The 21,755-nt window shown below is 42.5% G+C and overlaps 1 protein-coding gene across 1 annotated transcript in view; it reads right to left on the bottom strand.

Annotated features, from left to right (window-relative positions):
- CACNA2D3 (calcium voltage-gated channel auxiliary subunit alpha2delta 3) overlaps window positions 1-21,755 on the bottom strand; it is an 838,936-nt gene that overhangs the window by 278,632 nt on the left and 538,549 nt on the right. The window contains exon 13 of the mRNA XM_087431193.1: window positions 11,981-12,114. Within this exon, the coding sequence (XP_087287319.1) occupies window positions 11,981-12,114 (134 nt within the window). The remainder of the gene's footprint in view (window positions 1-11,980; window positions 12,115-21,755) is intronic.

The raw sequence follows: 21,755 nt of genomic DNA, 5'->3' as shown, positions 1-21,755 counted from the left end.
AGAATTTAGGTTCCCCTGGAAGGTTCTGAGCCAGTGGTGATCCTACCCATACTTCAGATCCTCTAACTTATTGGTTGACAGTTAAAATAGCTCAACCACGTATGAAGCTCTTTCAAACTGAGCTTTGAAATGTTTTTCAGAGGCAGACAGAAAAAGTCACCTAATTTGGTCTCATGACGGCCCTGCCCCGGTAAAGTGTGAGGACAGTCCTAATCACAGGTCCCTTCCTTTGGAATACCACGGGAGGTCAACTGATGAACAATCCGTGCATTTGAATCCTGTTCTTCTCAAAGGAAGAATCTTTCACATGGAAACAAATGCTGCTGAATAGTGGGCTAAATGAGAGAGAAACAGATTGTGAGATGAGTACTCCGCTCCTGCTTCATCTTGGGCCACTTTAATTTGATCACTTCAGAAGAGAAATCAATTACAAGAGTGTTTAATAGTTGTTTCCCTCAACTAGCAAAGATGTTGATGTTCCAGATTTTTTGATTAAACATAATGGAAATTGATTTCCAAACATGTTCCTTTTGCCTGAATAAACTACTGTCTTTGCTTTTCCTTTTTTGGTTCAGAACAAGACTGAATTTCCCCCAAGGAACTGGCACTGAGCATCATGCTTGGTCTTGACTTCTAACGGGAGTGCGTGTCATCCGCAGAATAAGACTGCCATATCACTCATAAGCAGGTGTGAAAGGCCATGAAAGAATAACATTTTAAAGGCAAGAGGATACAAAAGAGTGATCTTCTCCCATTTTTCAATAGAAGCAGTTTAAGAGCCCAGGTCAGATAAAATATTCTTATCTATGGTATCTTTGAGCCATGGCCTCATAGACAATACATTTACATTTGGCACAGCAATCCTTATGGAATAAGAGTAAAAGAATTCAATCTTTTACATGGAGAAAATCCTGTATACAGCAATAGAAGAGAAACTGGCAGCTGATATCAAACCACAGGCTGATTCTCTCGAATTATTTTAATTGTTCTTCATGCTGGTAATAAGAGGAATGTGTTCATTTTAGTTTAAACCATGTCAAAGCATGAGAATCAGCTCTGAGAACCTAAGTTGCACAAATATCTGGGCTGTGAAGGGGGAAAAAGCAGTACAGATTCAGTTGTGGTGGCCAAAATACCTCCCTCAGCTCTCAGAAGGCACAAGGGAGAGGGGTTCCTACCACCCACATAGAAGGATGGTGGATGGAGGAAGGGCAAGGCCCAAGATGCGGGAGGCAGGAAGAGGACTTGGGGGAGACTTGGGGCAACTGGGACTAAAAGGAAGCCATGAGCCAGGGGCTCAGAGAAGAGGAAAGAAGACATGCTTCTGAGAGTTAGTATTAGCGTCCAGCTGGGCATGCAACTTACAGAAGCCTTATATAGAAAGACAGAGGTCTAGAAATGCCAACTCCTTCAGTCTTTAGTCATTCCTCCTACCCATCCCTCCTTCTTACAGAATCTGCTATCCACAGCCCTGGCTGATCTGTTTCTGTCACATGATTCTTCCCGAGCCATAGCTGACTGAATAAGGGGTAGACAACTGACCTCAAGGGAACCATGGCCTAGAGTAAGTTAAGTAATTTGCTTAGAAATGAACTCAGATACACCAACACTGAGCGTTGTCTCTGATGGGTTTGAACTAGGACATCACGTAAAGCAGGATTTGGACGAGACCATGTTTCACCCACAAGTGAGGGTTGCCAAGAGAACTGGTCTCCAGAGAATATAAAAAATATAGCAGGGCCGGTCCCGTGGCTTGGCGGTTGGGTGCGCGCGCTCCGCTGCTGGCGGCCCGGGTTCGGATCCCGGGCGCGCGCCGACGCACCGCTTCTCCGGCCATGCTGGGGCCGCGTCCCACATACAGCAGCTAGAGGGCTGTGCAACTATGACACACAACTGTCTACTGGGGCTTTGGGGGAAAAAAATAAATAAATAAAAATAAAAAAAATATATATATATAGCAGACATTTGAGGAAAAAAGCACAGGTAATTTCGTTTTCTAACACAACCACAGACACAACCTCCCAATCCCCATAACTGTCTTTCCTAAGTGGACCCAACCCAGGACCTTGTTGTAAACTTGGGGGCACAGCAGATAACACACAGTAAAGAATCTCATTTTGCCATTCTCAGAGGCTGACTCAACAATTACTCAGAATACTACCTAGGCTCTGCAGTGCCAGGGAGGAGTAAAAAAGTGCTTCAGCCCTTCCCTAGGCATTCAGGAGGTGGCCAAGCAACCAGGGCTCCATGCCCCCACTTCCCAATGTCTACCAGAGTAGCTCTGCTTCTATGTTTTATACCTCAAGTGTCCATGGAAACATTTGACTAGATAAAGGGCTCCATTGCTTTAAAACATGGTACCATAATGAATACCATACTGATGAGATACATGATCTTGGGCATGGATTAGTTTTGGGTTCTACAAACAAGTTCTATGCAGGACTCTGTTACTTCTCAGTCCTCCCAGTATTAATTTCCTTTGGGATTGGTTTCTTCCCCACTCTGGGAGACTTGGGCCATCAATTAGTAGCTCCATCTCACCTCTCAGTATGGGGTTGTGACCCAAACAAGCCTATCTTAGGCTTGATATAGATGCTGGAAGAGAAACGGAGAAATCAAGGACTATGAAGATAACGAAAGTCAGTTGATGGTAGAGGCCATCTTTACTACTCTGTAGAGAGGGCCTGCTGGGGAATTAAGTCAATAGGAGTCAAGGAACAAGTCAAAACAACATGGATTGATCCCTAAATCTAGTCATGCCTCAAGACAGAACTACATAGATATCTTGGTTTCAAGAGGCAACAAATTCTCTTTTTGATCTTTGCTGCCTTGAGTTGGGTGCTGTCCACTTGTAAACAAAGAATGCTGAATAATTTATAGTGCTAAATAATTATTTAGGTTTAATGGTCTTTTCCATTTCTATAAGGTCTTATATCTATTTCCAGAGGTTGTCCTTTCATTATAGACAGTTAGAAATTATCATACCATAATAGCAGAAACAACAATAAATCTAAAAACCTAAAAAAAACACTTGAAATCTAAAATTTTTTTTACTTTCAACTCTAAGCTTTTCTACTAATCATCCATACAGGGTGTTACAACTTCTTCCACGAAGAGGATAATTTTACACCTTCGGTTCATAGTTAAAACACTAACCCAAAAAAAAAAAAAAAAAAAAAACCAGAAAATGCTGAGCTCAAAACCAAACCAAACCAAACAAAAACTATTTAATAGAGAAATCTAGAATCAAGTGGAAGAGGAAAATATTTGGATGAATATAAATGGTACCAGAAATCAGGAATGCACTCGTTTTTAACATCACCATCTCCTGGCAAAAAAATAATTATAATAGTAATCTGTTTCAATGGAAATAAAGTACTGTAATATTTATAGTCTGTGCCAGAGTTATAATGACTGCAGGGCCAGAAGTGAAGTGTCACAGCATGCTCCACATGTTTTTAACACGGTTTCTAAAGGCTCTGGAGGCTATTAAATTTAATGAACCCATCTGCTATGAAATAGAGGTCCCAACGTAATCAGTTTCCTCCATGCCATGTAACGCAGATGGCATTCTCTGTTACACAACCCAGCAGGATGGTTTATATTTCTCTTTACGTGTGTCTTTTTGTTTTGATGATTTGAACTTCTTTGATAGGCAACGGTGTCTTGGGAAAATACTGTAAATTCAGTTTCCAAGCCCCAACTTCCTTATGATGGCTTCAACCCCCAGAGTAATTGCTTCTAGGCAGTAAGATGTTGTAGCTTAAAGCAATCACCCAAATGACTCCTAAATGGCCTAGGTGCCATTCCTAGATGAGAAACTGAAACAAATTTGCAATTTATCAAACGCAAAGCATTTTCTCCAAGTTGGACTTAGTGGGGGGTGAGGAGGAGGGATACACGTCCAATTTGCAAATGCAATAAATTGGTTTGCAAGTTCCTACAAATTGTGTACTGAATTGCATTACCAGCAAGGGGAGGGGCAGGAGGGCTTGGTAATGAATTCTCATTATTTTAAATGGTCACATTCCCACTGTTTCTAAAAGATTTCTTTGCTTCCCTTCTGCGTGTCACTGCGGCCCGTGCAAATTCCCCAGGAGGGGTTAATCAGGGATGCTGATGCTTCCTCAGTTTGATGCTGGTTCTACCCTGCATAGCAAGTTGGGGAGCATTCCCAAGATGATTAGGACCCAACTGGAAAACACAAGTCATTTGCTTACAAAATGGAACAAATTCTATTGTTAATGATTTTTCCCTCTGCACCTAAGAGATAATGATTGTGCAGGACTTGTATTCAGATGAGAAGCCCACCAGAATTCTGGTGTTTGCTGTTTTGTCAATTAATACATGAGATCTCATTAGATTAAACATAATTAATGTTGTTAACATTAATTAATTTATTTGGGCTTCACCAGGAAAGCAAATTGAATAGAATAGCCAGGCAAGAAACAGAATATTTAATCAGAGTGGGAACAGGGAGAATGGGCCCTGAAAGGAGATATTTGTCAGTCTTGATTCCAGATTAGGTTCGGTTAAATGCAATCCCTTGGCTCTCATGTGCAAGAATCCAAACTCAGTTCTGTTCACAAACTTTTATCTTGAGCTTGTCCAGACCCAGAACTGTATGAATCAATATGTAATTAATAAAAAGGTAAAGTAATAAATGCATGGGTCATTTTAAGCTGTTCATTTAAGTATTAAATCAATTATATAATTATATTTGTTGCTGCTGGGTTTTCAGCCATAATAACGGATGAGTCAAGCAAATAGAAATTCCTTTTGCCTTAACCACCAGATAATTAAGGAGAAAGAAGACTTTAAGACCATATTAAGCAAACTTGTGGGATCAAGTGTCCAAATTTACTAGATAATCAACAAATACCTACCTCCTTAGTATTTGGTAGAAATGACATAAATCAGCAGAGTCACAAATCTGATTCCTAAAGGAATCAAAGCCACTTTCAGATTACAATGTCACAAAGAGAACCAGGCTCCTCGAGACATCAGTGGTAAGCAGAACTGTTATGATAAGAGCAGACATGGCTGCCCTGAGACTGTCTCTTGACAGAGAGTTTGCTGAAGGAGGGAGTGGTTGCATTTCCTTCTGGTACTCTCTCTCCCTCTCAGACCACAACATGTGGACAGAGACAGTTGCAGTAGGCAGGATTCTAAAACAGCCCCCAAGATTTCTGCCTCCATAAGTACATGCCCCTTAAAGTCCCCTCCCCTTGAGAGTGAGTATGATGGGATACCACTCCCATGATTAGGTTACTATCAACTGACTCTGAGTTAATTAAAAGAGAGATTATCCTGTGCGGCCTGACCTAAGCCAAGAAATCTTTAAAAGAAGGTGAAGCTTCAGAGAGATGCACTCTTGCTGGTCTGGAAAAAAGCAAGCAGCATTGTGTGAACTGCCCATAGTGGCCATGTGGCTAGGAAATGTGGTTCTAGGAGCTGAGAACAATGCCCAGCTGACAGCAAGAAAGAAAACAGGGACCTCAGTCCCATAATTCCAAGGGCCTGAATTCTGCCAACAATCTGAATGAGCTTGGAAGAGGCCCTAAGCTGCTGATGAGGACTGCAATGTGGCCAGGACTTAATTGCAGCCTTGTGAGACCCTGAGCTGAGGGTCCAGCTAACCTGTGCCCAAACTCCTGACTCATGGGTACCATGAGATAATACATTTGTGTTGTTTTAAGGAGCTAAGTTTGTGGTAATTTGTTATATGGCAATAAAAACTAACACAGCTGTCTTGGCAATGCTGACCCACATCACAAGAGTGTGTTGGTAGTTCTGGCTGGGAATCACAACTACTCACACACCAATTGGTGGCCCTCCTCTCTGTGTCTGGGAAGGTCATTCTCCTTCATGGAGCACACAGTTATGGAGGCTACAATAAGGCAGTAAGACAGGAAGCAGACACTAAACGCAGCCACAGATCTACCACATCAACCTCGGAGGAAAAGAACAAACCAAGGTAAACTATCTCGTAGAAAGAAATAAAGAAATTTCCTCTGAATGCAGGGAAGACTTTTTCTCCCCAGTCTTTTATAGTTGCTCTGCCCATACTTAACACACTGGTAATTTTTTAGCAACTTTCTTTATAGTCTTTCCAAGGCATTCATTTACATATTCACAGAATTAATGTGTTCTTTTTATACTCATAATTAAGTGGTTTAAATAATATTTAATTAATTTATACAATTATGATAAAATTACAACTGGCATCAACAGGGTTGGAAATGAAGACAGTTGACGTCCAGTTAGCTTGCAGCTCCACTGGGGGACCAGCTAGGTTTATGCTTCTTGCACCAGCATGGCCTTCCAGACCAAATGTCCAGTGTGCTGTGGGCAACAGACACAAGCTGTTCCACAGCAAAGAGAGGGCACTGAGTTAGTTAAGCGGCAGTCAATTAAGGGGGTTCCTACCATATTTCCCTTTCCTTGGGCAACCAGTCACTGGTTACTTCAGTAAGGCTGTGGGGAGCTCTGCCTGGCTGACGCAGCACAACCACCAGTTTTCCATGCGGACACTTACCCTAGGCCCCAATGCCAGACATCAGCACACAGCCCACAACACATATTTACAGCAAAATGAATTCCAAAAGATTAAAGTGTATCTCTAGAGGAATAGTGATTTCAAGGTACTCATGAAACTTAAGTACCAAATTCTATTATCAAAATGGTACAAGCCATATTGTAGTCACCATGTGAGACCCAACTCAAAGGAAGAAGAGTATTTTTTAAAATTTCCCACAGCCAAGGAGAAAAATTCACACTGGATTTCCTGAGGTTGGGAAATGATGATAGGTAGTATTTATTGCATTCTCACTATAAACAGACATTTAATCCTTAGAGTCAACTTTGGAAGGCAGGTTTTATTCCCATGTTGTAAATGAGAAAACACTCAAAGAAGCTAAGTAGGTAACTTGCTTAAGATCACACAGCTAGTATGGCATAGATGTGGCATTCAAACCTAGGCTACTCTAACTCTAAAATGCTCTTAGCTAATAAACTAAGGTAGATTATACATATGTTCAAATATCGAGACTATTCCAGAGTTGCCAACCCCACCAGGACATCACGTTATTGAAATGGGATCACCAGTCCCAGTGCCAAGTGCTCCTGAGTTTGGTCTCTTTCATTATTGCAAGCTGGACACATTAAGGCAATGCTAGGTTAGGACTGTTTTGGATGTGTCAGGACAGTCACGAGCTTGCAATTGCTGACCCCTCCCCCTGCCTTAATCTTCCAGGTGGTTCCAAAGTTGGTGGGCTCATCTTAGAATTTAGACTCTGCAGATGAGTTCAGCATATGAATCCTATTTGGACCCCATATAAATGACAGAGGGCTTCTGTCCTTGCCCTAGCAGAATCCAGGCCAGGATGAGGAGTTTGAAGAGATTGTTGCTTCCTGGCCAAAGAGACACCGATTGGAGCAGCAACTGCCTTCTCCTCCAACAGGCCTAGGAAAGAGGAAGACAGAATGCCTAATGTCCTCTCCAGCCCAACAGGTTTCTCAACACCACCAAGATGAGAAGGAACCCTCAGAACATTCTACTACGGGATTTATTTATCAGAGCTATTTGCAAAGATACAACAGAAGCTTGGAAAGCACAGAGTTGATGCTGATCTATCATTTCAGAGATAAGCATATCCTGGTGGTTTAGATTCATGTACCTCAAAGGGTTCTTGAAGAGGTGGAATAAATGATCTCTGTCATCTTGGCGTACCATTTTACTCAATATTGAGCCACTTAGAGCATTATTTTATTTTAAAGTAAGTAAAGATGTTTACAGCACAGAATGCAAATTTCATGCAAATATTTAGGATAAAGCACAAGACTTCAAAGGCAATTCCTCTGCAGCTACATGCCCAGAGCTGCTCCCAGACCATCTACTTTGCCTCTGCTGTCAAGAGTTCTTTGGTGGAAAAGCTAGAGTAGCAATGGGTTCTCCCCCTCTCTTAACTGCCCCCCTTACACACATATGTGTGTGTGTAATTAGTAACTCTAAAACAATTGATTTAAGTGATTAACGTTATCTAAAGCAAGACATCACATTAATATAAAGCTTTATTCTCTTCCCCTCCATGACCTTCGAGGTTACGTATTGCTAGCCAGAATATTCCGTAAGTGTGATATGTCCTCCTCCAAAGGTACACAATGTCCCTTCGATTCTCATTGGTGACACTAAATTTTAATGATCCATTCAAGATTTTGTCCAGATTCTCCCACCATATAGATACTACTTTTTCTCCCTCACAAGTAGTCAAAAATACCTAGGGAAGCTCTTTGAGACCATCAAAATATCCTACTCATCATTAAAATTGCCCCCTAGATTTAGCATCCACTGATGACCTTTGCCCTAACAAGTCTTTACTAAAATGGTTACAAAATGGTGATTTTCCATCTCCATGACTCCCTCCACACTTACCAGTCAGCATTTCATTGTACATTACACTCCATCCCACTCACTTCATTATCTATTTAGTTTATCTCTTTGAGATTTGTTTATCAGTTTACTCTCAGTAAGGACACATGGATTTCAGTTTTATTCAAAAGGTTATAATCCATTACTGTCCTTTTTTATTTTGAGGCTCATATTGTCCCAGAGTTGACCCATGAGAGCCCCTTCACGCTGACTCCTGTGTCCTTTTGACATGACCTCATTGTTGTTTTAGCACTTCCTTAGTTTCTGGCACAAAATATTCCAGGCTTTTTTGGGGTGTGGAGTACCTTCCCTGCCCCAGCGCTGGAATTAGCATTTTCTCTAAGGAACCTTGGTTTCTAGAAGATAGGATCTGGGATCTAGATGTGCTCATTGCTACTGGGGTGCCACTGCTTCTAGGCCCTTCCAATGGACAGAATACGGGTTTCATTCTGATACCTTCCATCCAGTTTCATCCTCCAGGTGTCTGTCTTGTCTTCTCCATTTACAAATTTGCTCAGTCCTACCATACTCACAAAATAGATTCGAAATCGCTAGACCCACATTACCTCAAATGACACCAAAATGAGTTTAAAATTAATTTGCAGTTCTTTTTCCTCCCTAGACCGAGGGTATCCAAGTACTGTGTTCGAAATTTAATATTGTGTGTAACTACTATATTCGACAGGTTACTTCTTTTTTTCCTTCTCTTTCTGGATAATTTTTTTTTTTCATTTGAAATATGGTTGCCTTCATTTGGTTCTGTTGGCATTCATTATTAGTTTCTCCCGCATTCTTTTTGATGTTATGTTAATTTTTAACACATAGAACATCAACTTGCTTTCAAGAGTCAAAACTATGCAAAAAGCTATACTCAGAGATGTCTTGCTCCCTCTGCTATCTCTTCTGCTCTGCACTCTTTCCTACTTCCTGTAGGTAATCAATTTTATTGGTTTCTGATTTATCCTTTCTGTTTCTTTTTGTAAAAATAAGAAGATACATGTATATCTTCTTATTTCTTCTTCTTTCTTACACAAAAGGTATCACACTATTTGTACTCCTGTATTTTTCTCATTTTCTTTAGCAATATATCCTGGAAATCATTCCATATAAGCCAATCATCCTCATCCTTGTTTTTAACATTAAGACTCCATTAAGTGTAAATACCATAGTTTATCCAATCGATATCTTATGTTTGGGCATTTGGTGACTTGCAATATTTTGAAATTACCAGCAATTCTGCAATGAACAAACCTGTGCCTGTGTATTTTCGTATTTTGGAGGTTCATCTTCAGGGTTAATTCCTAGAAGTGGGATTGCTGGGTCAAAGGGTAAATGCAAATTCCCCTTCATAGAGATTGCCCCATCCTGTCTTCCCACAAGCAATGTAGAAGTGTCCCTTCTCCCAGAGCCTCACCAACAGAGCGTATAGTTAAGCTTTTAATTTTTGCCACTCTGATAGGTGAGAAATGACATCTCCCTATAATTTAATTTGCATTTTTCTTACTGAGTGAAGTTGTACATCTTTCATATGTTTAAAAGCCATTTTTATTATTTTTTTTATGAATTGTCTACTCATGTCTTTTGCTCATTTTTTTCTATAGGAATTTTGACCGTTTCCCCTCAATTTTTAAAATTTCTTTATGTATTAGGATTATTAGTTCTTTATGTCCGCTATATGTTGCAAATATTTCTCCCATTTTACCATTTGTCTTTTGACTTTGCTATTAGTGGTTTTTGACTTTAAAAAGTTGGTTTTTGTTTTGTTCTGTTTTTATTCTAAGTAGTCAAAGTTACTTGTCTTTCTTTTTATCGCATGTGGATTTTGGAGTCATGGTTAGAAAGGTCATAGAGAAGTTCACCCAGGTTTTGTTCTAGTGGCTTGTACAACTTTGTTTTTTGCAGTTTAGATCTCTGATCCACTTGGATTTCTTTCTTGAGTATGATGTGAAGAATATAACTAATTTTATCTTTTTCTAAATGGCTATCTAGTTTTCTCAAAAGCATTTATTACAAAGCCCATCCTAGCCCTACTGGTCTGAGATGTTACCTTTATCATACACAAAATCTCCATATGTAGTAGGGTTTTGTTTTTGGATCTTCTAATCTACTGATCTCTCTGTCTATCCAGGTACTGGTACCACAATGTTTTAATCATAGAGACTCTGCTTTTTATTTTTTAAATTGATGAAACAAATAAAATAACTGACCAAACTGGCTGTTTAGGATTTGTAAACAATACCACTGGGTGACTTGATGACATCAGTCCTGGCCAGCCATACTCCTCCTCTTCATGCCTGCCTTCTCTGCCTTACTCAACCACATGTAAGAAGAAGAGATGAAACTATCACTATTGTTGCTATTGTTATTATGGTTGGTATGGTGCCAACGTAAATGGAGAGGCTTAATTATTTTGTTTCCATGATGCTAAACTAAACTGGGCTCAGATTCTGAAAGGAATAAAAGCCCAAGGTCTCCCAGGCAACCAGAGAAGGTTTTTCAGCTTAACACACATCTCTATTCAGAGTCATTTCTCCCGGGGAAGGGTACCCCTCCTTGACCAGTTGGTATTTCCATGGTCCCACTGTGTACTTCAAGGCACAAGTGGAGCAGGCTGCTGTGGTGTCCCCCAAGATGGGTTGTCATATGCTATTCCTGCCCTGCATTTGCCTCCAGCTGCCAGAAATGTAGCAGGAATGGGAGAGCCCAGGGAGAGAAAGCCGGCCCACAGCAGCCATTGAGATCACTTTGGAGGACAGCTGGGTCTGGGTTACAGTGATTAATGTGATGTTAATCCCAACAAAAACGATGGGAAGGAGGCCCTGTGAGAACATGTACAATCAATACATGAAAAATGCCACTCTCACCAGACTCATTATCACTACGAAAAATCATCCTGAAATTACACAAGAAACAAGTCATTGAGCCATTACTTGATGATTGGCCAAGCCTCTTCTTTCAAGCTAATTCAGCATCAGAATCTTTTGCTTGGAATTCAGCTTTAGAATGAGCCCACAGCCAGAGTTCCAATACCAACCCAGTGCCTAAGTAACCATCATTGAAGCATATTCTCATGTGTCATGGGAAGAAAATGCAGCTGTGGCTTCTTGGGTGACTCTAATTCACTGGTAGAGCTGAGATCCAGCCACCTGCCCAAGTTGAGACCCAAAGATTCATCACCAGTCCTGGGCCTCTCAGAAGGCGAAGACTGAATCCAACATGCCTATAATCATTGCTTCACTGACAGAATTTGTACATATGTGGGAAGGAAAAAAAAGTAACTAGAGAAGACAAAAGCAAAAAGTGAGTTTTCTTGTGCTGACCAGACATCTTCCAGAAGTGCCAGTTACATTCTCTGATATTACTATTTTTCCCCAACCTTGCTTACCAAGGAGACCAATGCAAAGTGTACAACAAAGGAAAATGTCATTGAACCCCATAACTAAGGAAAAGTGATACAACTGCCATCTTCTGGAATGAACATAGGAAAACTCTCACATCGCAGGATGAAGGTACACCCTCAGACTCTCCCCCAGGGCCCTGTGGACTCACAGTGCTGTCGATGTAAGCCTCCGTCCATACCACGTCATGCTCCTGGTCAATGACTTTGGGCCGGCTGAGCACGTGGAGGTATTCCATGACATTTTCCTGCACATCAGCCAAGGTGGAGATCTGGGTGAAAAATCCTGCCAAGGGAGAACCAAGTTCAGCAAAAGACAGGAAGACCTGCAACGGTGGGTCATGCATATGCCATGCCTTCTTAGCCTATAGCTAATTTCTTTCTTTTCTTTTCCTTTTTAAGCATTATATATCCTCTCTGCCATCACCCACTTCACAAGTAACGTGTTCATGTTAGAAAATATAGTCAAGCAAAAGGAATAAAACTAAGATCAACCATAAACCCACCTTTCAGAAGAAGCCCTGTTAACACTTTAGAGAATGTCTTTCCAGACTTTGTTCTATACATATACATAAACATACCTTCCCTGGCAGAAACAGGAGTGCTTTCTACATGCCATTTTGTAACATTCTTTTTTCAATTGAGTGCATTTATTTCCAATGGGAAAACTATAAATTGCAAAATTTAAAGGCTATCCCATTTTTATAACCATAATGATAGTTACGATTAATTTCTGACTGCTTACTAAGGGGCACAAAATTTGCTAACCACTTGATAAGCCTTGTCGCATTTATTCTTGCCAACATGATGAAGTGGGGAGAACGGTGTCCAGTGTAAAGACAAGATGACTGAGGCTAACTGAGGATATGTGTTTCGTCCATGTTTTCACAGGTATCAAGTGGCAAACACAGAAGGTAAATTCAGGCTCATGAGTGTCTTAATCTGTGCCTTTTGCTTCTACAGAATTTTGACCTTTGCATGTTTAAGGCTGAAACTCCAGCTCATACCCTCATGTGGTTACCAGACCTGCCTTTTGAATATGCTGGGTAGAAATAGTTCCTAAGTAACAGAAAAAGTTCTAAACTGCTACCATCTTGTGGATGGGGATGCCATTTTGATGTTGAGTTCAGGGCACTGCAATGTTCCTTCTCAGCTTGAAGTCCTGTTGGCTTTGCTGTGGGTTAGATGTTAGAAGGGAACAGGTGAACTGAGCGCAGGCCTGGATCCCTGGGAGGGGGCCCTTCCTTCAAACAATGATGGAAGGCTTTCTTGGTGCTAGCACCGGCAAAGCAGAGATTAACAAGATGAGCATGACCCCTGCCTCCTGGGGCCTGGGAGGTCTGAGTAAACAGACAATTACCAAATAGCACAATCAACATTATGACAAAGCACGCAGCAGGGACAGCCCATCACTGGGCCACCCCGAGGAAGGGTCAGCATCGCTGAACACTGAAGGATGAAGGCCAGTTCGCTGGAGGAAGAGAGGTTAAAGAGCGTGTCCTGCAAAGCCAGGAGTGTAAGTAAAAGGCCAAGGTCAGAGTCAGGCCCCTTCCAGGAACTGAAACCAGCTCAGAATGGCTGGGAGAAGGAGCTGAGGGAGAGAGAAGGAAGTTGGGTGCTGTGAGAGCAAAGGGATGAGCAGGGGGCTGTCACATAGGACTTGGGAGGAAGTTTAGACTTTATCCTACAGGCAGGTAGTCATGGAAGGATTTTAAGCAGGGGGACACTAGATGGACACAGATTCATGTTTCCTCCCCACGCCTCTAATAAGGACCCTTACAAGCTCACGCTCGCTCCTACTTGCCAAAGAAATCAGAGAGGGTATGTGTGCCTCTGAAGCCAGATCTGTCACAGCACTTGCTACAGTGTTTATAGAACCTCTTCGTGTCTAAGACAGGGTTCGGGGTGAGGAAACGCCGGTCCTTCTGTTGTCCAGAGAGGGCCCAAACTCTGCCAGCGCATTTCCAAACAAAGGCCAACTGGTTTGAATTTGGTGTGCCAACCCCAAACCAGATTGGGACCATGTGATTTCTGGCTTCCTGATGACAGCTCTGCACAGTGCTAATTAACATGCGTTGTCACTCCTGCCCACCCCACCCTCCCAGGCAGGGCTAGAGCCTCGCCCATCCCAGAGGAAACAGGGCCCAAGAGATGAGGCTTGTGAGCACCTGCTCTAGCTTGAGGCTCCAGAGAGGGCCCATGTGCACCTTGGCACTCCCTCAGAGGTCAGGCACCACAGTGAGGGAGGTTCATCTGGGACACTGCTCTCTAAAGGCTCTCACGTGGCCCTTCTTGGAAGCATGGTAGGAAAGACAAGTTTTAAAGAGAATTGCTAGATGACGGAGAGCATCCATAGTTATCATCTCTCCATGCACAGTGCTGCAATCAGTGTTTGAATAAGAAAGAAAACATTTCATCTCTTCTCTAACAGGTAAACTTTGGGCTCTGAGGGAAGGGTCTTAGAGAGACAAACAAGACACGGAGGACAAGCTAAGAGAGGTGTTGCCGTGTTGATAAGAGGAGGAGAGAGCTTGATGGTTCTGGACCATCAGGATCCATGGGTGAGCAATTTGCAGTGTAGAACAATTCCTATTTTGGGTTCCTGTGCCAAATTGTGCAGTAAAGACAGCATCTCTTAGGAGGCATTTTTCTTGGTTGTCTGCATGTTCATTCTAATCCTCAAAGCCAACAGTAAAAATCTCTGATTTGGGTTTTCCAAAATAGAGCCAAGAGGAGAAAGGGAAGGGATGTAAGGAAGAGGATGAGGGAGACAGTCATAAGCATTGAGGGGGAGTGGGAAGGAAAAACAATCACACATTTGGAAGGGGACTGAGCTGAGAGATCATCCTCACTTGGCCTTGCTTATCACAGTCAAAGCTCTGAAAAGCTACAAAAAGCTGGCTTCTCCCCAGAGCCGGAGACCCACAGCCAACTGTACACCTGACACCTCCACAGGGATGACTAACAGGATTCTCAGACTGAACTCATCCAAAGCCAACTCCTGATTTCCCTCGCCAAATCCTTTCCTCCCCCGGTGGATCTTCCCCATCTCAGCAAATGGCGCCACCGGCCAATTAGGCCAAAAACATAGGAATTACCCTTGATAGCCATCATTTCCTCACCCCACCCCATAGCTAATCCACCAGCATGTTCTTCTGGCCCTAGCTCTAAAATATATCTAAAATCCACGCCAGCCTACTCCAAGACTCCACTGTCTTTTACCCAGAGTCCAACAGCCTCCCCACAAAGCCCCCTCCTAGTTATCTAGGCTCCTCAAAGCAGTCGGAGGGATAGTCTAAAAGTATGAAGCACAGCATCATCTCCCTGCTTAAAATCCTAAAACAGCTTCTATTTAGAGTTAGAATACAATCCAGATTTCCTACCCTTATTCCCAAGACTCAACTGGACCCCACCTACCTGGATGACCTCATCTCCTCCCATTCCCCCCTTTTTGCTGGTTGTTTCCACTCGTTGGCCTTTCTCTTCCTTTCACATGCCAAGCTCTTTCCCTGGCTCAGGCATTTGCACTTGCTGTACCCTCTGTCTGGAACACCTTTTATCCAGTTTCTCCATGGCTGGTTCCTGTTTATCATTCAGGGTTCAGCTGTCTAAACTCATTTCCTCTCACTTTACCCTGCCTTCTCTTTCTTCAGATGATTCATCTGGTGCTGAATTCTGACTTGCTTGTTTACTATGTTCTCTTTCACTAGAATATTAGCTCCATGAAATGTTATAAAAAGCTGGTACCCATCTTGTCCAGAGCGGCATTCCCAGACCTGGGCACACAGGTCTGTGGGAGCCAGTGGTAATGCAGGGCGGTCTCACTGTGATTGACCTTGCCTCTCTATACCTGAGCAACAGGACAGCCCCACTAGTGTGCACGTCGTATAGGGAGGAAACACAAACGGAGTTCAGTAATTTGTTCCCGATCAATTTGAATCCAGTTCATCTGATTCCAAAACCTTTGTTCTTAACCGCTGAAGACACTGTCTCTTCCTGTATTGAGAAAGGACAGCAGGGATGCTCAGAGGTCCTCCTCCAGGAGGGCGCCTCTAATGGGGTGCTTGAGTCTGTGGCTGGGAACGGTCAAGGATGGTCTGGGGGAAAAATATGGTTGTCCTTTGAGGTTCCTGGAAAATGCTCAATAATTAGCACCAAAGGTCTACTCAAAACCCAGGACACAATTCTAACTTATATTTCAATATATAGACCAGGGATGCAGATATTTAAAAGGTAAGAAAAGCTGAAAGTATAAAAATAACATTAATAATGTATACTGCAAAGCTTAACACAAATATGATCATCTAACCCCAACCCATTAGAACCTAAAACCTTTCTGAAAGACTCTTTTTTGTTTTCAAATGTTTTCATCTAAGTTTTAGCTAACAAATGTAACTTTTGATGGATAACAGGAAGTCGCTGGGGGCTGGACGCTGTGGCTGTAACCAGAGACGCTTCCCTTGGTTTCCCTCTGCGTTCTCTGAACTGGCCGTTTTCCCTCCTCCTCACCCCTCTCCTTTTTATTTCTTTTAGATTCTAGCTCTTGAATGTTTATTCTCTTCTTTACTGTGCCTTTTTGGACTTCATATATCATGTACAAAAACAGAATCAGCAATCATTCGTAATTACCAAGGAGTAATTAATGCTGAAATTAGCCACCTATTACAAATGGTCTGCTCATTTTTCTGCGTAACATCAATTTATTTACCTTATTCCCTTGCAGAGCCTTCTGTGAACCCTGGGTTATAACTACTCAGTGCGATAAACCACATGCAGCCTGGTGCTTTGTGTTTCTGAGATTTTTACCACCCTTACTTCATATTTCTTAGCAGTCCCTTGTCTACAAGGTGCCCCTGCAGGAGCTGCTCCATCAGTGCATCATTCAATGCCCCACTTTGCAATGACACCAGAGCCCAGGGCCCGGGAGTCTGCTCCTCAATGGGAGACCCTGGCTGTCTACCTCATGTGCCAAGTTCTCTGTTCTGCATTTGTTGTGATGGGCACTGCTCCTTTTGAGTCTTTTCAAAGACTCTTTTCCCGTCTTAACTAAGACAAGCCGAAAACAAAGCCAGTGCTCAGATTTCAGTCTTCTCGGTACAATGAGATGGGCAGTAAAGTTGATGGTGTGACCTTGTATTTGCATTCCCTTATGGAACAACAGTGTTCTCAGAAGACCCTCAAAACATTCTGTTTCATCGTCCTCCTACCCATCAACATCACACACTACTGAAAAAGCACTTATTTCTGTAGAATGTGTACAATTTACAAACAGTTTTCTACCTCCACATCTCCTCGGACTCCACAAAGAACCAGCAAGAGGTCTGTTGGGCCCTGAGATCCGAAGGGCACACATGCAGCTGAGTTGGAAAGAACCAACTGGGAGAGAATGACCACGAGGGCAGGGAGCTCAGAGGCCTCGGTGGCCATGTGCCCACCTGGAGAATGGGGCTCCTGAGGATGAAGCTGTCGGAATCAGCCGAAATCTTGGATCTAGGAATAAGCCCTTTCCTTTGTGAATAATATTACATTTTAAAATTCAGATTTCATGTTAGAAAAAAATAATTTAGAGTGGAGCTAGGAATGCTGGCTTGTCTACAGCTCTATCGCTGTGCCCCCACCCAACCCTGCCTCATCTCCTCTCAAAGTCTTAATTTCCCCATTTGTAAAATGTCAGGAACTGGACCACACGCCCACAAAGGTGAGGCAGGACCATTTGTGGAACACACAGGCTGGGCATAAATCCCAGCCCAGTCTTTATTAGCCCTGGCATGTTAAAGTCCTTTCTCAACCTCCAGTTTCCTTTTCTTGGATTCTTTCAAATTATGGGAAGCATGTAGGAGTCCTCTATGAAATGTGATTTTCTTCTCCCCAAAGAGAGGGAACTTCACATCCTGGTGAAGAGTTAGGCTTGGGCTTCGAATCAAGTGGGCCTGAATCCCAGCTCTGCCACTTGCTAGCTGGTGACCTGGGGCAAGGCACTAGTCTCTCTGAGTCTCAGTTTCCTTCTCAAGCACCTTGCAGAGCTTTAATGAGGGTCAAAAGAGATAATACACCAAAGTACTTGCACTCCACCTGGCACTTAGTTTGTCATCGTTAGTTCCTATTAACAGTGGCACAATCTTCATCTTCATCACCATTATCTTTTCTACTCAAATTCTCACGTTCTATGGAATTTACACCAAGAATGTACATAACTTAAGTGTCCATCTATGGATGAATGGATAAAGAAGATGTGGTTTATATACACAATGGAGTACTATTCAGCTATGAGAAAGAAGGAGATCCTGCCATTTGTGACAACATAGATGGACCTTGAGGGTGCCATGCTAAGTGAGGAAAGTCAGACAGAGAAAGACAAATATTGTATGATCTCACTTATATGTTGAATCTATATGAAATCTAAAAAAGTTGAACTCATGGAAACAGAGAGTAGAATGGCAGTTACCAGGGGCTGAGGGTACGGGAATTGGGGAGATATGTGTCAAAGGGTACAAAAAAACAAGAATTACACAAAGTTATCTGAATAACTGCCATTTTTGTCTTCTTTCACCTGTCCCAAAATAGCAAAAAGTTTTAATTGCCACATTTCCCCTACCTCCACTTACAACCATTCTGGCCTCATAAATTTGAAGCTATCTTTTAGGAGACAAGACACTTGGAAAGGTAGGGTGAGGTTAAGAATTTTTTAATGGAAAAAGGCTGTGGGTCTGAATGTCCAAGGAGGGCTCAGGCCACCAGTTCTCTCTCAAATAAGGAGAGAATAACCATTAACCCTTCAAAAAAGGGACAAGCAGAGCACACAACCAGGAGAGAGTCATGCGGCCTTTCCATTCAACCTCACGATGACTGATTGGCTGAGAACCCAAACACAGAGGCCCTTCTTTATTTGCACAGCTGGAAAACACTCCATTCACCATGATTTCTGAAGGAGAATCAGGCAGTGCTTATTTAAAATCTTGGCACACTGAACATTAGAGAAGGCCATCACGGCGTTACGGAATATCTGGGCTAGTCAGCCCCTCTTTTCAGTTTTCCCAGTTCGCTTGTTTATCCAATAGTGTGAATGCAGAACTTTATATTCCATAAGCCATTCTACAGTGGCAATGATTATTTTAATGTATTTAAAATGGTTTGCTGCTTTGCCTCATTAGGGCTGGTTCCCTCAAGATAGGACCTAGTTATGCATAAAATGAATCAAACCAATGAGTTCCAAGCCTCTCTGGATTTTGCTAGTAGGTTGGAGGAGGCAGAGAACTCCTGCAAGGAGCATGAATGTCCCCAGTCATCCATTTCCAGAGGACAGTATCTGAGGACCACTGGCTGAGAGCTGTCCCCATGACTACCAGACTTCCAAGCAAGAAGTTCTGCCCTCATAGTGGGCCCTTGACCACTGACCTGGTGACGAGGTGTTGGCCCTGACAACTTCTGGTCCTCCCCAGGGTCACTCTGGCCAGTCAGCCAACAGGCTTCTCCTTGGGTTCCCTGGGTCTGATCTGGTCCCCGAATGCTAATGCTTGATTTCACTGAAAAGTTGGCTGAGTCACGATGAAAATATGTAAGGGGGGCCCCCTCTGGACCTCATGTCACTTGAGATGAAAAATGTTATGCTGCCTCCATACTATAACAATCTGAGGCTATAAACAACGATTTAATTAATGACCATAGAAGAATACTTGCTCACCGATGTTACGTGGTCTAAAACCCCATAACTGATGCAACGTGAAGCCGATGTTTATATGGGAACAGATGACTGGAACCTAACGTTTTGATGGCAACTGCTACTTTGAAGAGTGGAAAACTATGACATTTTATTCCCAAGGCCCTTTAGAAAAGAAGCAGAGCAAGGAAGGTGAAACTATTGACAAGGAAGGGCTCTGGCAGGGAAGGAAATGAATGGATTTCAACAGGAAGAGAAGGAGAATCACTGTGGAATCCAACGGCCTGGCCAGCTAGGCAGCTACTATTACATCCTTGGATTTTCCAAGTTGCTGTACTCAGAACTTATAAATCTAAAGGGCTATATTCTATAGCCAGGCCCTGAAATACTACGAGTTCACTAAATTGTCTTCAAAAGGATGCTTCAAAGATTCTTATAAACAATGACTAAAACTAAATTATGGTGTAATATTAGTTGATTAGGACAAGACTTCAATTTGAGTAATTTTCATCAGCTGGACACAGACAGTGGTAAAAACAATAACCCATGACTAAATGCATACTAGTTGATGGGAAGAATTGCAATCTGATGTGCCAGGAATAACAGCAAAATTTTAAAAAATTAAAAAATGGAAAGTAACTCTTTTTTTCAAGACCACAGAATAAAGGAAAAAATGGGAAAAGCATGGCTCACTCACAGTTTTCAAATGTCAACAAAGTTCCAAAACTTATTTCAAGAATGACCTCTTTACTCAGAGGAAATCTAGGATCCACTCAGCCTCCATCTCCTCATGCCTACGTTCCTCCTATATTTCCTCCTGAAATGAAACCAAATTCATGACTCTGAGACAATCAGAATTACTGATACCTTTTAGTGGGGCAAACCAGCCAGTAAACTAAAATAATTGTAGAATGTGTTATTTTAGAGCTTCATGGAAATGTTAAAACCTTTCATGCAGCTTTCCACTTTTTAGATGAGGAAATTGAGACTTGCGTAAAAGATTGTTCCAAGTAGAAGCAGGTAATTAAAGACAATGCCAAGCAAAGGGAAAGACAGGCAGAGGTATATTTGCCTGGCTATGCACCTATTCTCTGAGAACTTTCCACACCCACCCATCCACAATGCCGAGCCCCTGTAGAGCACATATATTTTTCCCTGTGGGCTTACCTCTGCCCACACCCAATTCAGCAGGGGGAGACCTGGCCCAAGCTGGGTGTCATAATCTTTTTTGGGAGGGAGGAGGAAGACTTGAAATCAGAACTTAAAGTGGCTCATCAGTCTCAAACAGAGAAGATATAAACTCTGCTTTCTACTATCATGCCTTGCCCACTATACGTGTTGTGTAGACAGATGGGTGTGCATGGTGTGAGGTGGCCATTTCTGGTGTGTGCATGCCATAGCAGAGAAGGTCTACCTATAGAGAAGAAGAATGCCATGGAGTGTAGAAAGAAATCAAAAAGGAAAAGGAAAACCAAAACACAGCTCCCTGGTCCCTCGTGAGACACAAGCTTCCCTTCCCACTCTGGGTTCTGAGTCACTCCCCTCTCTCTCCAAAACACTCTGCTTTTAATTTCAGGGAGAACTTTGATTGCTTGCAACTAAAACAACTTTGTCCTAAGTTGCCAAAACTACAGTTGAGACCTGCAAACCCTTCAGTGAGTCCTCTTTCTTCCACTAATATACAAACACTGGAACTTTTGTAAAGGATGGCTTAGGAGACAACACAAAAATAGACCACCTAAATCCATCAATACCAATTTACTGTGCAACAGGACATATCTTCCTTTATTCATATTTATAGTCAATTTACTCATTTTTCAAACATTAAAGGAGCACCCACTCTGAGTAAAGTAGGAATCTGAGCTCTGTCAGAGTGCTCAAGATGAAATCAGAGTCAAAGGCAGCTCTCATGGAGCATGTAGCCTTAGAGGGGAGACAAGACATGCCCACAGGTCAATATAATGCCAGGAAATAATATGGTGCATTTATGTGTCAGGCACCGAACAACCAGCTTTACCTGCACGGCCTCATTTCATGCTCACAACGTCTGTCTGGGGCAGGTGTCATTACTACCCCTGTTTTGTAGGTGACATAACTCAGACCCAGATAGGTTTGGTAACTTGCACATTTTTGGCGGATGGTGGAGGATTTAGACTCCAGGAATCTGGATTCTACCACCTATTTGCCGCCTATGCTTTGCCTTCTTGCTTGCGTGTCACATGAGAATAAGTCCTTAGACTGGAGGGCCCTGTTGCTTTCCTCCCTGTGCC

The sequence above is a fragment of the Ceratotherium simum genome, chromosome 5 (genome assembly GCF_057802395.1).
Source record: "Ceratotherium simum simum isolate JZ-2026a chromosome 5, ASM5780239v1, whole genome shotgun sequence".
Lineage (NCBI taxonomy): Eukaryota > Metazoa > Chordata > Mammalia > Perissodactyla > Rhinocerotidae > Ceratotherium > Ceratotherium simum.
This window is presented reverse-complemented; position numbering and strand designations above follow the sequence as displayed.